The following is a 20,226-nucleotide window of genomic DNA, read 5'->3' on the forward strand; positions in this document are numbered from 1 at the left end:
CCCTCGAGGGAAGAGGAGGAGAGAGTCAATTTTAGTCGGTATAAAGTGTAAATAATAAACAAAGAAAGTAAATAGTGACATATATAGTATACATTTTGGCAATTAATAAATATTTTAATAATTTCCATCTTTTGGACAACCCAAAAACAATAAATAGAAAATTCGAAAAATTCGAAATATTGAATTTGAAATATATAACAAGTTTTTTTTTAGATTTTAAAATTTAAAATTTACCATATAATTCAAGTAAAGCAAGCAAGTAAGTTAATTCTCCATTATAATGAAATTATTTTTTTTTATTTTATAGGTTATTTAAATAAAAATTCTTTTTGAATACTAAAGATTTATTCTATTAAAATTCAATAATGATTTTAATCAATTTTTTGCGTTTTTGACTGCGTTTTAGTAGGATACACCTTGAGAATGCACACTAAGAAGAAATTTTTGGAAATTATCCCTGCAGGAGAGAGGGACAAGGTTAAGGATTATCTTAAAGAACTCTGCTTTACTGTACTATTTTAGATGCGGTTTTTTGCGTTTTTGCAGAAAATCGAACATATTTTCAGACCATGTAAAAATTCTCTAATTAATCTCGGAAGAGGGAGACCTAATTCTTGAATCCGGTGAAAACGGGTAAAATCGGCTATAATCTAAAAATCTTAATTTTCGCTATCGTTACTTTTTGTCCGTGCAACGTCGGGTTCATCTGATAGTAAAGAGATAACGAATATCTGTCAAATTGACAGCCAGCAGCCGTTTTGACATATGCCTTTCTTTAACTTGTCATTCTATTGTCTCCACTTCAACGTATATAAATTTAGTAAAAATAGAGCAAAAAATAACGAACGCAAAAGTAGCAAATGCAAATATTTCCTAAGCAACTCTCTCTATCACATACAGAATTTAAAAGTGGTCCAATATTACCTAAAAACTCTCTATCACACACAGGCACACGTTCCGCACCTGATATATACCCAGTTCATGCAAATGCTACTTTTTAATTCGAGTTCTTATTGTCACAACATAATCCTTTTCAATGATAATAAGTAACTAAAATTGCTGTAAAAAAAAATAATTCTCTTACCTGATCTACTTTTTAAACACAAAAAACTGAACTAGTAAAAATGCAAAAATATTATACTGATACAGATATATATCTGATTCACTGATTTAAACACAGCACAGCCACTCGCTACTTATAGAGACAAACTAACGTTAAAACCAAATATTGTCAATAATTTAAGGTCAAAGCAGAACTATCAACACGTTACACGTGCAATTGTCTTTTATGATAATTGCCGCCTCAGCTTTTAGGAGAGTCGCGCGGTATATTACAAACAAAAACAATAGCTTTGCGCTGTCTTGTCAAAAGCCTTTTGACTGCCGCTCTCCAACAATTCATTTGCACCATAAACCGAAATCAAAGGGTACCGAAAGCACTTAAGCAGAGGCGTGCGATAAATCATTAATAATATACATCAATATCGGAATAACATAGATCAATATAGAAAAGCGTTGCGTAAAAATTTTTAATTATTGAATGGTTCAAATAATATTTTGATTTCGCTGCTTATGCCGCTCCCTTACGGTGCCGCCTGATGCGGCCGTGCCATAATGCATCACTGCATCATAGCACAGCACGGCTCTGACCTTAGAGTGGAATTAGAGACGGTCCTGCTAGGTGTGCGGAGTGTACATGCACACGGGCTGCCAAATCCCGAGGGTGCCGATACCGGTCAATTTCAAATGCCTCTTTTGTCGCATCACTGATATACCTCAAAAGACGCGACAGGGTTCTTGTAAATTTTAAACGTTTCTCACCACAGCTGTAAAAGTCTAAATACGTTAAACTTCATAGATTGTCCATCGTTTGTTTTCTAACTAATTCGTTTTAGGACCAGGTGTTGTCCACGGAAATTCCCAAAATTTACAACTTTTCGGTCACTCTCGTCGAACTGGAAAAATGTCTGTCTTTATTACATCTAATATTTCGAAGAAATCAGTCCCACTGTACTCGGCTAGAGATTGGTTCAGTTAGGCTTTTTCTAATATGGAGATTCTGGTTGGATCGTGCCGGCGCTTCGAAGTGGACTCTCCAACTAAAACAGCGGTGCCTGCAGTGAAAACTCTGTGTGGCACCGCAGGTGGCACCCCTGCCTGTAACCTAGGCGGGGTTGGAAGCCCGCCCACGCGCATCTCAACAGATAAGGCCATTCATATACTGGCCACAAGCTTACAATTAAAATATCGAAAAGTGAAAAAAATATTTTTTCCTTTAATTTTCTTTACCACTGAGGCACCCCCTAGAACTTAGCGCCTGGAGCGGCTGCTCAGTTCGCCCTATGGTAGGGCCGGCTCTGGTTATGTGTTACTTGTAAAATACAAAAATTTTTTAAAATTTATATGTCGGGTTATAGTGTGTATAAGGATGTTTTTAGTTGACTGAGGAGGGGCAAAACAAAGCCCGAAATGTGTGTATAAACACGTCTCAACAAAAGCTGAAATAAATGAATGAGTTATGCCAAGTGTTGATTATTATGCTGCATTGCAGTTTTGAAAAACAAATATGAAGTTATGTATTATGAAGAACCATTTTGTTGGATGAATTTGCATTATTTATGTAATTTAAACTCAAATATGTTCAATTTTTTTGTTTGATATTTTATATATAATATAAATGAAAGCATTTGGAGAGCTTTTATTTTGTTTCTTTTTCATTTACCATTGTCTTGCAGTTTCCAATTTTGAAGTTTTTTCTATGAATACTTACTGACATTTAATGTGATATGTACTGTACATAATAAACATCATTAGGAAATATAAAATATCTTTAATTAATTTTCAAGTAAGAAGACAATACTAAAAACAAATTTTCATTCAACATTTTTTAAGTCATAAAGCAATGAGTAAAACAAAAGTCAGTAACTTATTGCAAAATATAAAATAACAATTTCATGAAGTAGACTAAGTTTGAATTGCCTATTTTGTGAAATAGCAAAAAAACTGCTTAATTCACAAAATGAGCAACATTCCTGGAGTGAACATAACGTATACAAATATTTCAAATATAGAATATTTTATATTCTATAAAAAATTTTGAAAATTTATTGAATTTCTGTAGTCTGTAATTGAATTAGACTAACTTAGTTTCTTTTTTTCTTTTTTTTTTTTTACAAAGATCACATACATAATTCAAATTTCTAGAAAAGTAATTTTTGTCTTAATCTGTTCAATCATAAATTATCTTGTATTCTTCTTACTGATTTTATACTATTATCATTAATAAATCGAGCCAATTTTAATTTATTAATGTTTACATATGTATTAATACATGTAAAATCAACAACAATCAATTAAAACAAAAATAAATTATTTAATAGCCAAACAGTAATCAAATTCTAATTATTGATGGTACTCTCCTATTTCTGGTGTTTATAAATTAATTTCTATTTGACTTAAAATTAACCTAGTTAAAATTTTGATAATTTGGTGACTAGTCTAAATATATAAAATTACTTGTCCTGACTGACTGACTGAGTCACTGATTGATTCATCACCACCCATAGCAAACTGATGAACCTAAAGAGGTGAAATTAGGTACGTCATGAAAATGTACACTAAGAAAGGATTTTTCAAAATTCCCCCGTGGGGGGAGGGAGAGCATTAAGGCTTAACCAGAAGAATGGCTTCTACTGTACTATATTTTAGATGTGATTTTTTTGTTTTCAACTACGTTTAGTCTTCATTGAGTACTTAGGTGTATTAAATTGATAACATTTCAGACGTTGTTATAAATATTTTCATATATTTCGATTTTTTAACCAAATGTTCAAACTGTTTTAAATTCAAATTTGTTATTGCATATTGGTTCAATTATAGAATGATTGTAAAAGTTCCAGAAAATTGATCAAATTGAAAATAGTTCATTTGATTCTCAACAATTATCATTATTCTCAGTGGTAGGTGTTATGTAACAATTACTATGGTTGTTGAAATACTGAATATAAATGGGGTTTGCTTGCAAAACCCCCACAGGCAAAGTCACAGGTAACAGTTAGTTTTCTATATAGTTTTATTTTAGGCACTTTACTAAGTCTGCAAGTTTTATTAAATTGAAATTTTGAAACAATTGCAATTATTATTTTATTTATTTACCAATATTATTGGATGGAAGAGAGATGATTTGGTCTGATTCCAAAATCATTTGTATAAAGAAAAATTATTATTTAATATTAAATATTTTATACTATTTAATTCACACTTGTTGCTTGGGAAAATTGCAGCACATACTCATCTGTAATCATCCTCAACTTCTTGTTAAATGTCTATAAAGCCATATTAATGAGTGGCTTCATAATCAGAGAAGAATTGGAAAAAAATCTAGCATCCTTAAATTAATGAATCTGCATCATTCTATATTGTAAACTAATATTGTGTTCTCTAAGCCAGCTTTTCTCAAAGTGGGCTCCATGGAGCCCTAAGACTCCTCAACTGAAATTCTAGGGCTCTATTAATCTTTTAAAACATTTTTAAAGTTAATGCATCAAATGCAATATTTGTTTATTTTACAAATATTTTTAGTAAGCAGTTATTTATTTGAGTCAGCAGTACACCTCAGCATGGTAGTTGCCTTTTACCCTTATCACACATCATTTGTACAACTAACATTTCATTGAATGATAAAAATAAAATGTATATAATTGTTTATTAATAAATAATTACATACAAAATTGTATAATTATGTAAAATACATAATTATATGCATTTTAATTTAATAATTCGTGAAATAATAATTTAAAAATAAAATATTAGAGTCTGCTGGCCTCGGTTCTTTCTCGTTCGTATTTGTACAAATTTATAACAAAAGATGCCGATGTGTTGTGAGTGCTCCGCAAAAAGGAATTTTCCCTAATAAGGGGACTCCACTTTACCAAGAAGTTTAGGAAACTCTGCCATACCGTATTGCATCAATATAAAAAGACAAATCATCCCTTGGTCAAGGCGTAAAGTACATATCTAAATCACTTTTACGATTGTAATTTTTGGAAATTTTTTACTCGATTTTATGGGGACAAGTGCCCAGTTTGCCCCTCCCCTCTACGGACACTGATGACTCTACTCGATACACAGAATATTTTTAACTCTTATTACAAATCAATAAATTCTATAAGAAATTTAATTCAACGAATCGCTACTTTATTTATTCGTATGGAAAGAAATATACAGTATACACTTTCCAGCAATTAATATATCGTTAATAGAACAGAACAAATATCACGTTACGTCGCTAATTAATACGATCCTGTCAATAGCCATTACTGTGTTGTAGGTGTATCGACACGTCTATAACAATAGCCATTCCAATTTTTTGATAATAGGCTTCGACTATTGACACGGGCGTGTCAGTAACCATTCATATACTTTTATAAATAGAATATTGACATATATATTTTTTCAGAATTTTTTTAAAATCTTGCAAATTAAATACATCAGAATATAAAAATCATATTGAAGTATTTATGCTTTATGTTAACATGATTTACAATAATGAAGGTACTGTATTGCATTTATAAGTTTTACTATAAATACGCATAATATTACATTTAAAGTTTAGTTTGTTTATTTTTTGGCTCTTTCAGCCCTGTTACACTTAAATATAGCTCTTTAATATCCACTGTGAGTTTGGCCAGGTCCACAATGGGATGACCCAATTTATCCGGGACAGACCGTCCAAGAAAAATTCCTGGGGAGTTGCTGGTCCCGGACTCGATCCCGAATTCCCAGCGCGATAAGCTGAGGCCTTAATCCCATGGCCCTCTGGGCATCTTGAGATTTTGAGAGCACTTTGAAGAATTTCTGAAGTTTTGATATCTTTGCTATTTTTTNGTCTCCAGAAGCTGTCGATGATGGACTGTAGGTGACGCCACTGTCTCACGAGGTCATGAATGGGGGTATGATTATTGGGCTCTGGGAGGTCAGAGATTCTTTTCCCTATCAAGAAGTGAGAGGAAGTGAGTGCTTCTGGCTCCTCGGTGTCATAATTGTGTACCAGAGGCCTGCTATTGAGGGCGGCTTCTACCCCGGTGAGTATGGTAGACATTTGTTCCACATTTACCAGACTTTTCCCTAGTATCTTGCGGAGGCATCTCTTCAAGCTCCCCACCATTCTCTCCCACCATCCTCCCCACCAAGCCGCCTTCTCCACATTAAAGACCCAAGTGATGCCGTGGTGAGCAGAGTAGCGGACAAGCTGCTTATCAGAGAGTGACTGCCAGAGATCCCATAGTTCCTTGTTGGCTGCGTGGAAGGATTTGGCATTGTCGGAGTAAATCTTGCGAGGGAGGCCTCGTCGTCCTACAAAGCGCTGTAAACAAAGGAGGAAACTGTCTGTTGACATGCTCGAAGACAGCTCTAGATGTACAGCTCTCGTTGTGGCGCAGGTGAACAGTGTAATGTACGACTTTTCTATCGACTGACCCTTTCGGATATACAGTGGGCCGGCAAAGTCTACCCCTGTGACTGAGAAAGGCAGAGAGGGTAATACACGGTCAGGAGGGAGGGGGGCTTCGGTTTCTTGGTAAGGCTGACTCCTGTGGCGCTGGCACGGTAGGCATCTATGCAGCACGGTCTTAATGACTTGGCGAGCTCGCAGGATCCAGAACTCTTCTCTCAGGTTGGCAAGAACCACACGAGTGCCCAGATGCCCCAGGCGTAAGTGGCAGTCCATGATGAGGAAACGGGTGAAGGTGTGTCGGCCATCTAGTAGAATTGGATGCTGTGTGGAAGCGCGGACATCTGCAAATTGCAATCGGCCCCCTACTCTTAGGATCCCATTGGACAGGAATGGTTGGAAACGATAAATGGGTGATTTTTCTGATATGAGTGTACCGGAGTTGAGTGCTATTAACTCGTTAGCAAAATATGTCTTCTGTACTGATCTGATCCAGTGGTCTCTCGCTGAGCTTACTTCGTCTGCTGAGAGTTCTCCTTTCGGGTGGTTATTCCGGGGGTGAATTTTACAAAGTGTAATGAAGCGGAGGATCCATGCTGTTACTCGGAGGAGGCGTATGTAGCTACTGAAGCGAGATGTATCTAACAATTCGATATGGGCTGCAGTGTGCAGGGTGACCACATGTTTGCGTTCTTCTGCGGCGCAATCGGATGGTGTCGGATGGTCATTGGCCGGCCAAAATTCTTCTGTTTGTGATAACCACGGGGGACCGCGCCACCAGGATGTGCAACTGCGTAGGTGTTCTGCCGTTAGGCCTCGGGATAAGTGGTCAGCTGGATTGTCTGTGCAGGGACAATGGCGCCATTGATTTGGGTTGGTGATGCTTTGAATCTCCGTCACTCGGTTTTGTACAAAGGTCTTCCATCGATTGGGGTGTCCACGGATCCAACCTAAGATCACCTTGGCGTCACTCCAAAGGACAGCGCCCTCTCTTTGAAGGTTGGTTTCAGTAGTAACGTATTTTAGCAGGCGACAACCCACCAGGGCTGCAAGCAGTTCTAGCCGAGGTAAGGTAACCCTTTTGATGGGGGCTAGACGAGCTTTGCTGCAGAGAAGACATGTGGAAATGCCTGATGGAAGATTGGTACGGATGTAAATGACAGCACCATAGGCACGCTCGCTAGCATCACAGAAGACGTGGATTTTTGTTAGATGTAGGTTAAGTTTTGTCATTTTGATCCATCTTGGTATGGACACAAATGACAAATGCTGTAGGTCTTTTACCCAGTGTTTCCAATGAGTTGAGATGTCTGCTGGCAGGACTTCAACCCATTGGAGTCCGCGGAGCCAAGTGTCTTGGAAAATGATTTTCCCGGTAATGGAGACGGGTGCGAATAATCCGAGAGGATCATAGAAACGGGATGTTGCGGCAAGTAGCAGGCGTTTCGTACCGGGGCGTTCCACCGCATCTGAAACGACGTCATTATAGTCTATGGCGAATTCGTCCTTTGCGGTGTCCCAGTCTACTCCGAGAATTCATGTTTTCTGGGCATATGCTATCTTTGTGTCTTCCCATAGCTTCTTCAGCAATTCCGAATTGGTAGCCCATTTTGCCATAGGAAGCCATCATATCTGTAATGTCCCGATATATTTGTATGACAGCGGGGTCGGTATCGTCTCCTGCTGAAAAGTCGTCCATATATAGACCTTTGTCCAGTATGTGGGCAGCTGAGGGATGGCTGATTGTGGAGCTGGCAGCAAGTTCCCGGAGGGCGGCTGACAGGAGAAATGGACTGGAAGCTAGTCCAAAAGGCAGGCGTTGGAACTGGTAGACAGCCAATTCCTTTGTAGTGTGTAGATGCCTCTTTTCGTCGGTGGCCACCTTAAACCAGAAGAAGCGGGTGACATCTCGGTCGTCGGGGTGCAAGGTTAGCTGGAGGAAGGCTTGACTGCCATCTCCCACTAATGCCCTTTTGTGAAGACGAAAGCGGAGTAGTGTCGCTATGATGTCCGGCATCAGGTTGGGACCCACTTCCAAGGCATCATTGAGGGCAGGGTGTCCTTTCACATGAGAAGAAGCATCAAATACGATGTGCCATTTGGAAATGTTGTGTTTACTTCGGATCGCTACGTGATGTGGCAAGTAGTAGGTCTGTTGTAATGTTGCTTGTTCGTCAACCCGTTCCACATAACCGTTGGAGAAGTAGTTGAGCATGTGGCGTGTGTACATATTGCTGAACTCTATATCTTTGCTGAATCTGCGACGTAGGGACTCAAAACGGCGCAGAGCAGTTGTGCGGTTTGTATCTGTGAGGCGGATGTTCTGCTTCCAGGGCAGACGGACCTCTGCCCTTCCTCCCTTGATCCGGAACGATTGACGGAAGCCGTCGAGCAGATGTGCATCATGGACGGTCAACGACTTCTCCTCCGACTCTCGGATGCCGAGGGTATCCAGATCCCACATTGATCGTAGTATCAGGTCCAAAGGAGTTGTAATACTATTAACCTGTACTGGGTGAATCGAGACATTAGTCCGATTACCGTTCAAAATCCATCCAAAGTGCGATGGAACTAATGTCAGAGTGTCATTTATGCGAATAGGGCTTTCCGTTTTGACAAATCGCCAATAAAAGTCGGATCCAATTAGTATTTCAATGGGTAAATCACATGACTCCTGCTGTGGATCTGCAAGTTCTAGTGGTGGCATCTCTCTGACGGGATAGGCGAACTGTGATACGGTCGGATGAGGGAGGTAAGTATTCGAAGATTCTGCAGCTATTAAGGATGTAGCAAATCTGCTGACACAGCTGGACAGAGTGAGTCGCACTCGACGACGTGATGTGTAGGTACTAGCATCAGATTCAAAGGCTTGAATTGCCAACGGTTCGTATCCAATCACTTCCAGTTCTAGCGAGTCAATGAGGGGGGTGCCAACGAAACTCCTTTGGCTTCCTGGGTCTAAGATACATCTAACTTGTCTTGCGGTGCCCTTTGCTCCATGAACCCAAACTCGAGCTGTCTGTAGATACGTAAAGTCTGAGTGCACGTCAATTTTACTCACTGTGGCTCGAGTTGTGCTAATAGTTGAGGGAGCAAACCCCGGTGCAGATGTTGCGGGTTGGGTCATAGGTGGTGTTGGTCTGTTAGCAGCGACTGTCGTGTGAGTCTGCGTTGAGTCTGTCTCACATATCGAAACGTGATGATTGCGTCCACATCGTCGACATGTCCGTTTTCCTCGTCGGGGACAATTGCGAGCGGTATGGTTTTGGCCTAAGCACAGAAAACAATGGTTGGTCTCGCGCAGTTTCTCTGCACGTTTTCTCAGATTTGTTATGAGTGCGCAATCAGAACTGAAGTGGAGGAAGCTGTTGCAGAAGGCACACGGGGGATAGGATGATTCTCTCCCTTTAGTGTTTCTTCCCGAGGACTTATTCCTCGTCCGGACTGCTAGAGCGGCTGCTGTAACTCGGGGTTCTTTTCTTGTCAGAAATTGGTCCTGTGTTCCATGGATAGTAGCAGCAGTGGTGATACCGTCTATTTCGTCTCCCACAAATTTCAGCAATAGTTCCAGATCGGATTCACTGATACCCTTATGACAGGCATGAATGAGCTATCGTTCACACAAAGAATCTAGGAATACACGAAGGATTTTCGGCGTTAGGATGCGTCCATAATGGCTAATGGGCTCTCCCAGGGCTTTCAGGGCGTGCACTCTATTGTTGCACTCCACGAAGAGGTCGTTCAATTTGGCGGCGGTCGGATGGATTAAAGGTTGTAGACCGTCTAGGTAGTCGATGTGGGCCTGAATTATACGGTTCTTATCTCCATATTTCTTCAGTAGTCGAGCCTTGGTCACCGCGTATGTCCCTGCGGTTATGGCGATGCCATCTACTAGGCGCTTAGCCTCACCGCGAAGATATCCCCGAAGGAAGACATGCTTTTCAATGTCCGGTATATTTGGGTCCTCATCAATGGCCGCTGTGAACTGTTCCCAGAAGCGTTGCCATTTAGCTATTTCTCCTTCAAACGATTCAAGGACCAAGGCGGGCAATCTGGTGCGAGTGGGTGCCTGTGGTTGACCAATAAAGGACGGAGAGTCGGGACTGATGGGGCTTGCCGGGGTGAGGTCGGATGCGGCGTTCCTACGGTCGAGAACTCGTTGGGCTCGAATCACGGCAAGTCGGGTAGATTCTTCTCTCTCTTCACAGGCAGCGGCGTCGGTTTCGTATTCCGTGTCCTCGAGTTTATCATGAATAGCTTCATCTAATATCTTTAACTCCCTAAGCCAATTGTTCAACATGTCACGGGACAGTTCGATTTCATCGGACGGCGTCGGGTCCGAAATGGCGTTGATCTTGCCGATCATCTTCGTCACGGACGTTCTTATGGTATTACGGCAGCGTCGGAGCTTACTCAATTCCTTGGTGGAATTTGGATTTGTTCCGTTCGGAAATGTTTCGGTCATGTTTCGGTCATGTGACGGTGGGGTAATGAAATCAGTTCTGCGAACAACGGAGAAGACGGGCAATATGGCGGCGAAAGCCCGTAACGATGAGCGGGACGACAACGGATCGGATAACGGTAGTAACAAGGGAATTGCGTACCTGTTGATGTCGGTTCTGGCCAAATCCTGGTCACGGCACCATTTATGTCGTGTCTATGCGCAATAACCCAAAGGGATGAGACTACGGATGAGAATACGGATGAAACACTTTATTATTCGTACGGCTGGTTACACAGTCGTCAACCGTCAACAATCTAAGCGTGCGAAGCCTCGTTCAACTCGGTGTTGCCAGATGTTTTTTCCCTCTCGCTGTTGGTGGGCCCGCTCGTTGTAACATCTCTTACACACATTCAATTTTATTAAATTAACAAAAATTAACATTAATTTTAATGTTTTATTGAAAACATTTTTTCAGTAAAAACAAAGGTATGACTTGGAATCATTTTAAGTTTTTTAAAATGTAGCTTTAACTAATCTTATTTAGTCTTCATATTAAAATTTATGAAATGAGCTTGATGATTATGTAACTAAATCTTACACAAAAATTATAGATAATGAATTATAAATTAATTATTTTTAAAAATTATTATTATTATTGAAACAATAACAATAAGATGATTTATTAGATAAACCCCAATATATATAATATATATATTGAATTAATTTTAAATTCAGAAAAGATTGAATTCTTGGATAATATATTGATATTTGCACATATCTGATTTGTGAGATTTAACATTTTAAATGTGCTACTATAGAATATTATCAAGCTGCATTTCTTTCTGACATGTGTAATGTTAAAGATTAAGTGAGTGAATAGAGAGAAAATAAATAAAATCAGAAAATTTTTTTTCAAAATTTAACATAGAAATAATGAAAGTTTTTATAAGTTTAGAAGATGACATGTTTTATATTCTATATAAGAGACTGATGATTGCTTCTAAAGGTTACTAAACTTATTTAATTATGAGAAATGTTTTTGGCTCCTCTTGATCCTTCATCAGTCACAAAATTCTTACAAGAAATGCTTTAAAACAGTATTTTGAACATTCTTATTTTAAAACATTGATTAAACACTGTTATGAAACTAAATTATTTAAAATTTTTTGTGTTTTTACTTTACAAATGTTGAAAAATGTTGATTGAACATATATTTATACTATAATTTTTACAAAACAATTACTAGTTTGCATTAATAAAGGATTTTTTAAACTTTATATATTATTAATAAATGATTTTTTTAAAATTATATATAAATAACAAATCTTTAATATTTTACTGCTTCTTCATAAATTTTAGCTACTTTTGAATTAGCTCCTTAATTACCTTATTAAAATTTATTTTTTTAATATCAGTTTCCAACACTAATTTATTTCTTTTTGTAATTTTTGCATTTGTAACTTTTGCATGTTTAACAATATTATATATTTAACCTACTCTAAAACTCTTAGTGAGACATTTAACCTACATTACTGTAATTTAGTTACCTTAAGAAACAAACATTAGTCTCTTTCACATAATGATACCAAATTTTGTAGAATTTAAAGTTTTAGATTTTATTCTATTATTAGAAAAAATTCAGGTCAAACATTTTTTATCAAAATCTAAAATAGCTGAAATACAAATAAGAGCAAATACTTCACAAATCTGGATAATGAAACAAATACAGTAATACCCCAAACTTATGCGATAGGTGGGACCGAGCGATAATCGCGTAAGTCGGGGTATAATTTCGCAATTTGTGTAAAATCCAAGTCAGATATATGTAAGCTAATAAATTTTCTCGTTAATCTTATCTCATCTTTTGATTCGTTCACGGTTACAAGAAATCACCACATAGCGTCTCTCAAGTCTTCGTATATATAACAAATACAGAAAATAAATAATACAAAATAAATTGTAGCTATGTGTCAATTCTGCGCGACACATCCGAACATGTGAGCTGAACAATAGTGTGGGGAAATGAGTAACCAATAGTTGCGTGGCGCTCAAACAAAAGACGAATCGATGAGATTTGAAAATCGCGTAACTCCGGGTTCGCGTAAGTCGGGGTAGCGTAAATCGAGGTATTACTGTATATAACCACAATACATTTATCTAGTCCAGCAACTTAGTTTCCCTGTAAAACAAATGTGCATCTAATTGGAGGTTACGAATTTTGAAATACATTGTGTTCTTTAGACTTTTCCAATTTTGAATAATACATGAAGAAGGTCTTAGGAGAAGATTGAAAACATTTGTTTTTTAAAGGTACTGCAGTTATATATTTGAAATATAATTATTAATCAGTTTATTCAACAGGAAATAGTACATACCGTTTTTAAAAATATATCAAAATGAAAATGAATGTTGAAGATACCTGTAAAAGAAGTAAAATAATTTAATTTTAATACTCTGAAAAATTAAATTTCTAATTAATTTACAATAGTTTCAAATTTGTCTTATAATTTTATACTTATATTGGATATTTATTTAAATTTTAGAATTTTTTTTTTACTATTCAATACATTTATTAAATACTTAACAATGAATTTTCTCTCATTAGGTAAACCACCTGAATTTGGATTATCAAAACTTATGGATTTTGAATTAGAAATGGCATTTTTTATTGGACTACCATCAAAATTAGGACAACCTGTATCAATTGATAGAGCTCAAGATTATATATTTGGAATGGTTCTTATGAATGATTGGAGTGGTAAGAATTTATTTAAGGTTTATTTTAATTATTAAGAATTAATTTTTCAATGTAGTGTTTTCCAAACATTTAATACAGTAAGACCCTGCTTAATGCTGCCTCATTTAATGCTGATTCGATATAACGTGGTTTGCTCAAAACCTAAAAAAAGCTCAAAATTTACGCTGATTCGAATTATTGTCACATTTCATTGTTTCATATATCATATGATTATTCCGAAACACGAACCAATCAGCAAAAGGTGGCAATTCATCGTAGCACTGTACTTTCCTTAAATCTTGTTTGTTTGGTGCAATTTTGAAACAAAAATATAACATCATGGATGCCATGGGCAATATCAACTTGGCTTGGCAAGAATTAACTGACAAATGCATGAACAAAGTGTGGAAGAAGTTATGGCTGAAGGTATCCAAGAATTCCCAATGAGAAGAGCCTGTCACTGTATAGTTAGATTGACCAAGTTGTCAACCTAATTGATACAGCAGGACTAGGAGATGTAGGACAAGCAGGATATTGAGGAGTTACTGCAGATTTCTGGTGAGAGCCTTACCAACGACGACCTTCAAGAACTGACAGAACAAGGAATTCATGTAGAACTGAAAAATAGTGATTCTGAAAACGAAGAACCCAAAGCATTTCTCTACAGATTTCCTTAATAAAAGTTTGATAACAATAACTAAAACTGAAATCGTTGATCAAATTGTAGTGAATGATCCAGATTTTGAAATGAGTACAAAAACAAGATGAGGCATTTTGGATGTGATCTCCTGCTACTGATATTTGCTTAAGCAAATAAAAAGAAAGTGACAAATGAAACTACATGACTTTATCGCAAAAAAACAAGAATTTCAGAAGAGCCAGGATCTTCATTGCAAAAATGAACTTTATATTTCTGTGTGCATATGTTTGTGTTATTTAACATATATTATTATGCAAATCAATATAAAAACAACTTAAAATGAAAGTAAAATCTGTTTGTTTGGTTGCATGTTCCCATTTCCCTATTTACTCTGTGTTAAAATGACCTCATTTAACATTGTTTTGTATAGCACTTTGTCGACTAGGAAGGAATGCATCGCCCACATTAAGCAGGGTCTTACTGTATTTAAATATTACATATGTAAACATAAAAAATTTTAATATCATTTTGAAAATAATTTTTGTAGAATTTAAGTTTATTCTTGTTTGAAAGAATTTAAAACTATGCAGCATTTGAGGATGAAGTGACTTGGCTTTGAAATAAAGAACAAAAGAAATTACTTTAGTAAAACAGAAGGAAAATTTTTATGATTTAATAAAGTTAATGATATTTTTTGCCACATCCATTTTTAATGTGTATTTACAAATGAGTGAATATTATAAAATTTCAAGATATACTTAGGAAATTTAATAAAGTATTAAAATATAATGGCATGTTAATTGAGAAATCTCTATTCTAAAATATAAATCAAACTATAGATGATTAATTATTATGCATAAGTTAATTTCTTTTGTAATTTTGATTTTGTTTTTGTAACCATTATGTTATGATAACTAATAATAAATTTTCATTCTTTGAATTAATTTCCTTTCTTGCCATAAAATTTAAAAAAATATCAAAAAGGATCAGAAAGTGAACTTTACATATAGATATTCTGTAAATTAGCAAATTTCAAGATTTTATTATTTTTATTTTTATAAATTAACAAATGAAAGTTTTATTTTATAGCTCGAGATATTCAGAAATGGAACACTAATTTATTTCTTTTTGTAACTTTTGCATTTGTAACTTTTGCATGTTTAACAATATTATATATTTAACCTACTCTAAAACTCTTAGTGAGACATTTAACCTACATTACTGTAATTTAGTTACCTTAAGAAACAAACATTAGTCTCTTTCACATAATGATACCAAATTTTGTAGAATTTAAAGTTTTAGATTTTATTCTATTATTAGAAAAAATTCAGGTCAAACATTTTTTATCAAAATCTAAAATAGCTGAAATACAAATAAGAGCAAATACTTCACAAATCTGGATAATGAAACAAATACAGTAATACCCCAAACTTATGCGATAGGTGGGACCGAGCGATAATCGCGTAAGTCGGGGTATAATTTCGCAATTTGTGTAAAATCCAAGTCAGATATATGTAAGCTAATAAATTTTCTCGTTAATCTTATCTCATCTTTTGATTCGTTCACGGTTACAAGAAATCACCACATAGCGTCTCTCAAGTCTTCGTATATATAACAAATACAGAAAATAAATAATACAAAATAAATTGTAGCTATGTGTCAATTCTGCGCGACACATCCGAACATGTGAGCTGAACAATAGTGTGGGGAAATGAGTAACCAATAGTTGCGTGGCGCTCAAACAAAAGACGAATCGATGAGATTTGAAAATCGCGTAACTCCGGGTTCGCGTAAGTCGGGGTAGCGTAAATCGAGGTATTACTGTATATAACCACAATACATTTATCTAGTCCAGCAACTTAGTTTCCCTGTAAAACAAATGTGCATCTAATTGGAGGTTACGAATTTTGAAATACATTGTGTTCTTTAGACTTTTCCAATTTTGAATAATACATGAAGAAGGTCTTAGGAGAAGATTGAAAACATTTGTTTTTTAAAGGTACTGCAGTTATATATTTGAAATATAATTATTAATCAGTTTATTCAACAGGAAATAGTACATACCGTTTTTAAAAATATATCAAAATGAAAATGAATGTTGAAGATACCTGTAAAAGAAGTAAAATAATTTAATTTTAATACTCTGAAAAATTAAATTTCTAATTAATTTACAATAGTTTCAAANTAAAAAGTGATATTGTTTGTATTTCATCAAAAGTCAATTTTCAATTGTTTCCTGTTGAGGTGAATGTGCTTTGATCTCTTTCTGCAGCATGTCACTGTGCATGTTTGGTGCTTTATTTTATAATAGTTGTCAAAAGCGTCATGGGCAGTAAAACCGACTGTTATAAAATAAAGCACCTTCCCTTTTTTTTTGTCTATAGAGAGACATTTTCTTTTGAACATTAAAAAATCTTTTTAGTTAATGTTAAACATAGCACTTGTTTTTTCTTCCAACATAACACTTCCTAAATATCCATATATTTAAGAAGCAATAAAAGTAAAAATGAAATACACAGCTCTCTTCTTATGGGTATTCTTATAAAATTACCAATTACAAAAACTATTTCAGTAAAATTTGATTTAAAATGTTACATCAAATCAGCGAGGTTTCTTAAGAATCTCTTAGAGATTCTTTTAAAAATGATAATTAAAATCATAAATTATTTTCACATAACTGACTATATACAAATTGAAAATAAGATATTTAATTATGCACTTTTCAAACACTCAAACTTCCTCAGATGTTTAGAAAGAACAATGCAATTCAATTGTACATAGAACAGTTTTAAATTTCAAATTAAAAAATATTTGAGAAAGAATCCTCTAATTTTCTGTAGCTCTGAAGAAAGAAAATTTTTTTATTCTACAGACATAAACTTTTATTTTTAAATCCTATAATTTAAAAAAATACCAAATAGCTGTTGAGTAACATTACAAATAAGTACTGTATATTGGTGTTGAAACTTGTTGGGGCTAAGTATGTTTCATAAATTAGATTAGATGAACTTTTCTACGCACTGTAAGCTAGAACTTCTATATATTATTACAAGACACCTTTATTTGTTTTGTAATAATAGATGAACTTTGCAGAACAACAGAAGCTTGAGCTTCCTCAGAGTGTTCAAGCAAAAGTGCTTAATTAAATATTTTATTTTGAATTTTTGCATTGTTGATTATACAAAAATAACTTAGGAAACATACTTAGCCCTAACAAGTTTCAACACCAATATACAGTACTTATTTGTAATGTTACTCAACAGCTATTTGGTATTTTTTTAAATTATTGGAAGAAATAGATTTGAGAAATTTTGGCCAATCTGTCAATATTTCAATTTATATTATTTCACAACTTGCATGAGAATACTGTTCTAAAATAATGTAAATGAAAATTTTCTGAAAATTTTACGTTAATGAATTTGTCATGGACATTAAAAATTCCATATATTGCAAGGAATATTGTTTAGGAGAGTGCACTGTAACTATTGAAGTTGGTAGCAATTATGCTTGATAGAAAATATGAAAAACATTCAGTAATAATCAGTTTATATTTCAACTTCTCTATCACTTTAGAATTAAAAATAAACTGATAGCATACTAACTAAATTCTAATGTAATAAATAAATGAAACAATTTAATTATTAATAAGTGTAAAGGTGCAATTTTAAGGCATTATTTTTCATATTAAATTTAGTTTGAAAATTAATGTGTCTTTATCTAAATTCAAATTCATTGTAATAATATTTGCACAATCACAGTTAAGGGCTAAAGTGAAATCACACAGTGCTCAATATTCTTATTGTAGGATTTGTCACCAGAATAAAGTTAATACTTTTTTAGTACATGCTTATTATTTCTAGATTTTAGTTTTCCATTTTTGTGAGTTTAAAATTTATCATAGTCTGAGAGACCCCATTATGGCATGATTAATATATTTTTTCATATGTAAAATAGTTTTTTTTCTCTGGAATTTTAAAGCAGTTCAATATGGGGATTCAAATTATCAGGAATGTCTGAGTGGTATGAAGCATCTTGTATTTGGAATTATAATTTAAGTTACTTTTATTGAACCACAAAGTTCATTAACAAATAAAAATGAATAATTATTTTTTGAAACTTACTTTATCATGTAAAAGACAGCTGGAAACTTGTAAAAAATATACAAGCACACACACACGCATGCAATGTAAATACAGCAAAATGACAGTTAAGAGTTAACAGACTTTGCAAATTGCTTTAAATAACATATTTTTTCTGAAAATGATAGCTTGATTGATTTGTTAACATGAGACCCAACACATTATGACTAGTCTCAATTACTGTATGTCTATTATAAGTGGACCTGACCTGCAATGGCATTTGCTAATATGGACAAAAAATGAATAATGTCTCAAATCACACTCCATGAATGAAATCAAAGTTTGATTCAAATTTGAATCCTTTAAAACAGTAAACTAATGTCATATTGTATAGTTGTTTGACCAACATTTATACCAAAACATCTGAACAAAATTTTATAAATTTTCTAGAAAAATAAAAAAGAAAACAGGACTGCAATTAGTGATAAATCATCTATGCTGGCAATATCAACTCTTAGTTTTGTAAGCACTAACTAAATTGGCCTTTCTCTATTGCTAAACTTATTACATCACCACAGGATATCAGATAGCAATTGAGAAAGGCCAATTTAGTGCTTACAAGCTAATACAAAGACTAGACAAGAAGCATATCATAGTAATACCAAATCTTATTTATTTTTTGAAGTTACATTAAAAACGTTTCTGCATTTTTGAAATACATGCATAAATGTATTATAATAGTCTGAATCTTTTAGAGTTTCCTTGTATAAGTTTTCATCATTATCTAGTTCATTAAATGTAAGACTAGCTATCAAAAATGATGCAGAGGAAATAAAAAACTGTCAGTTTTAATCTATACTATAGCATCAGAGTAATTTATTTTCTCAAATGTAAGTGAATTGAATCTCAGAACAATCTGTTAAATTTATAATAATTTTTAAGTTGTAAGAAAAATTTGAATTGAACACAATTGCCATAGAAACACACATTCTAACAATAAAAAGCAGTTTACATAGTTTACAATAAATATATACAAATATATAGACATAAATTACATTATTAAATATTTTCAAGTTTACGTATATTTAAGAAAACTAGTATGTTTCAATAAAGTAATACCACTAAATTTTATTTCAGTATCAGAAAAAATTTTTTCAGTTTTCTGAAATTATTAGAAAATTTTTCAAAATTCTATTGTAATGGTGTGTATATATATATATATAATTTTCAAATCTGAATAGAAAAATTTTACAAACCTTAGTGAGTAAATCTTTTTTAACTATTTCTTCTTGTAATCTATTTATGTCTGAATCTATACTTTGTAAAGCTTGCCTTCTTTCTTTAGTATCTGGTCCATATTTGTGTCCTAAAATCAAAAGAAAAATTGCACTTTTGAAAGTTCATTAGAAAATGCGACTTATTTACCTGTGGCATCTACTGCTTCATAATAAATTAATGATAATTGCTGCTCATTATTTTTACATTTATCCAGAATATCATTAAATATCTCCTTTTCATTGTCTTTCATGTTTATCCAATCTGAGTAGGGTATGTATGGTTTGCACAAGGATGCTTTGATGCCATCAATTTCCACTTGACAGCCATCCCACCAGTAGGAACCCACTCTGATTCCATTCTTCTCAGCTGTTATCCACAGAGGTTCTGTGTAATTCCACCAGTGTGGATGGAATGCATTTTTATTTGGTGCCATTAGGAAATATTCGCCATTTTTCTCATCATACATATAGTTTTGGACAAACCCATGATTCTCAGCATGGCGACCTAATGCAAAATTTTTAAAATTTATTAAAATAGGTTAAGAATAAAAATAATATATTTTAATTTGAAATATAAGTAATTTTAATTGTTGTTTTA

At 34.3% G+C, this 20,226-nt stretch overlaps 3 protein-coding genes across 3 annotated transcripts in view; 1 reads left to right on the forward strand and 2 right to left on the reverse strand.

Annotated features, from left to right (window-relative positions):
* Window positions 1-5,650: 5,650 nt before the first annotated feature.
* On the reverse strand, window positions 5,651-9,738 carry LOC111629378. Its single transcript, XM_023373269.1, has 2 exons — window positions 8,066-9,738; window positions 5,651-7,986 (listed from the first exon to the last, which is right to left on the reverse strand). The coding sequence occupies exons 1-2, from the start codon at window positions 9,576-9,578 to the stop codon at window positions 5,651-5,653; spliced, it is 3,849 nt and encodes a 1,282-aa protein (XP_023229037.1). The 5' UTR covers window positions 9,579-9,738.
* Window positions 9,739-10,061: 323 nt separating this feature from the next.
* LOC111629379 lies at window positions 10,062-11,380 on the reverse strand. The gene has a single exon (XM_023373271.1). It carries the CDS (start codon window positions 10,914-10,916, stop codon window positions 10,062-10,064), a length of 855 nt encoding a protein of 284 aa, XP_023229039.1. The 5' UTR covers window positions 10,917-11,380.
* LOC111629380 (fumarylacetoacetase-like) overlaps window positions 10,981-20,226 on the forward strand; it is a 25,599-nt gene continuing 16,353 nt past the window's right edge. Inside the window, exons 1-3 of the mRNA XM_023373272.1 lie at window positions 10,981-11,032; window positions 13,501-13,653; window positions 15,362-15,417. Of these exons, the coding sequence (XP_023229040.1) occupies window positions 10,981-11,032; window positions 13,501-13,653; window positions 15,362-15,417 (261 nt within the window). The remainder of the gene's footprint in view (window positions 11,033-13,500; window positions 13,654-15,361; window positions 15,418-20,226) is intronic.

This window comes from Centruroides sculpturatus, unplaced genomic scaffold, assembly GCF_000671375.1.
Source record: "Centruroides sculpturatus isolate CEXI.00-Female unplaced genomic scaffold, Cexi_2.0 scaffold643, whole genome shotgun sequence".
NCBI lineage: Eukaryota > Metazoa > Arthropoda > Arachnida > Scorpiones > Buthidae > Centruroides > Centruroides sculpturatus.

Coding starts and splice junctions, on each gene's coding strand:
- LOC111629379 (XM_023373271.1), bottom strand. CDS start 10,916: ATGACCGAAACATTTCCGAACGGAACAAATCCAAATTCCACCAAGGAA.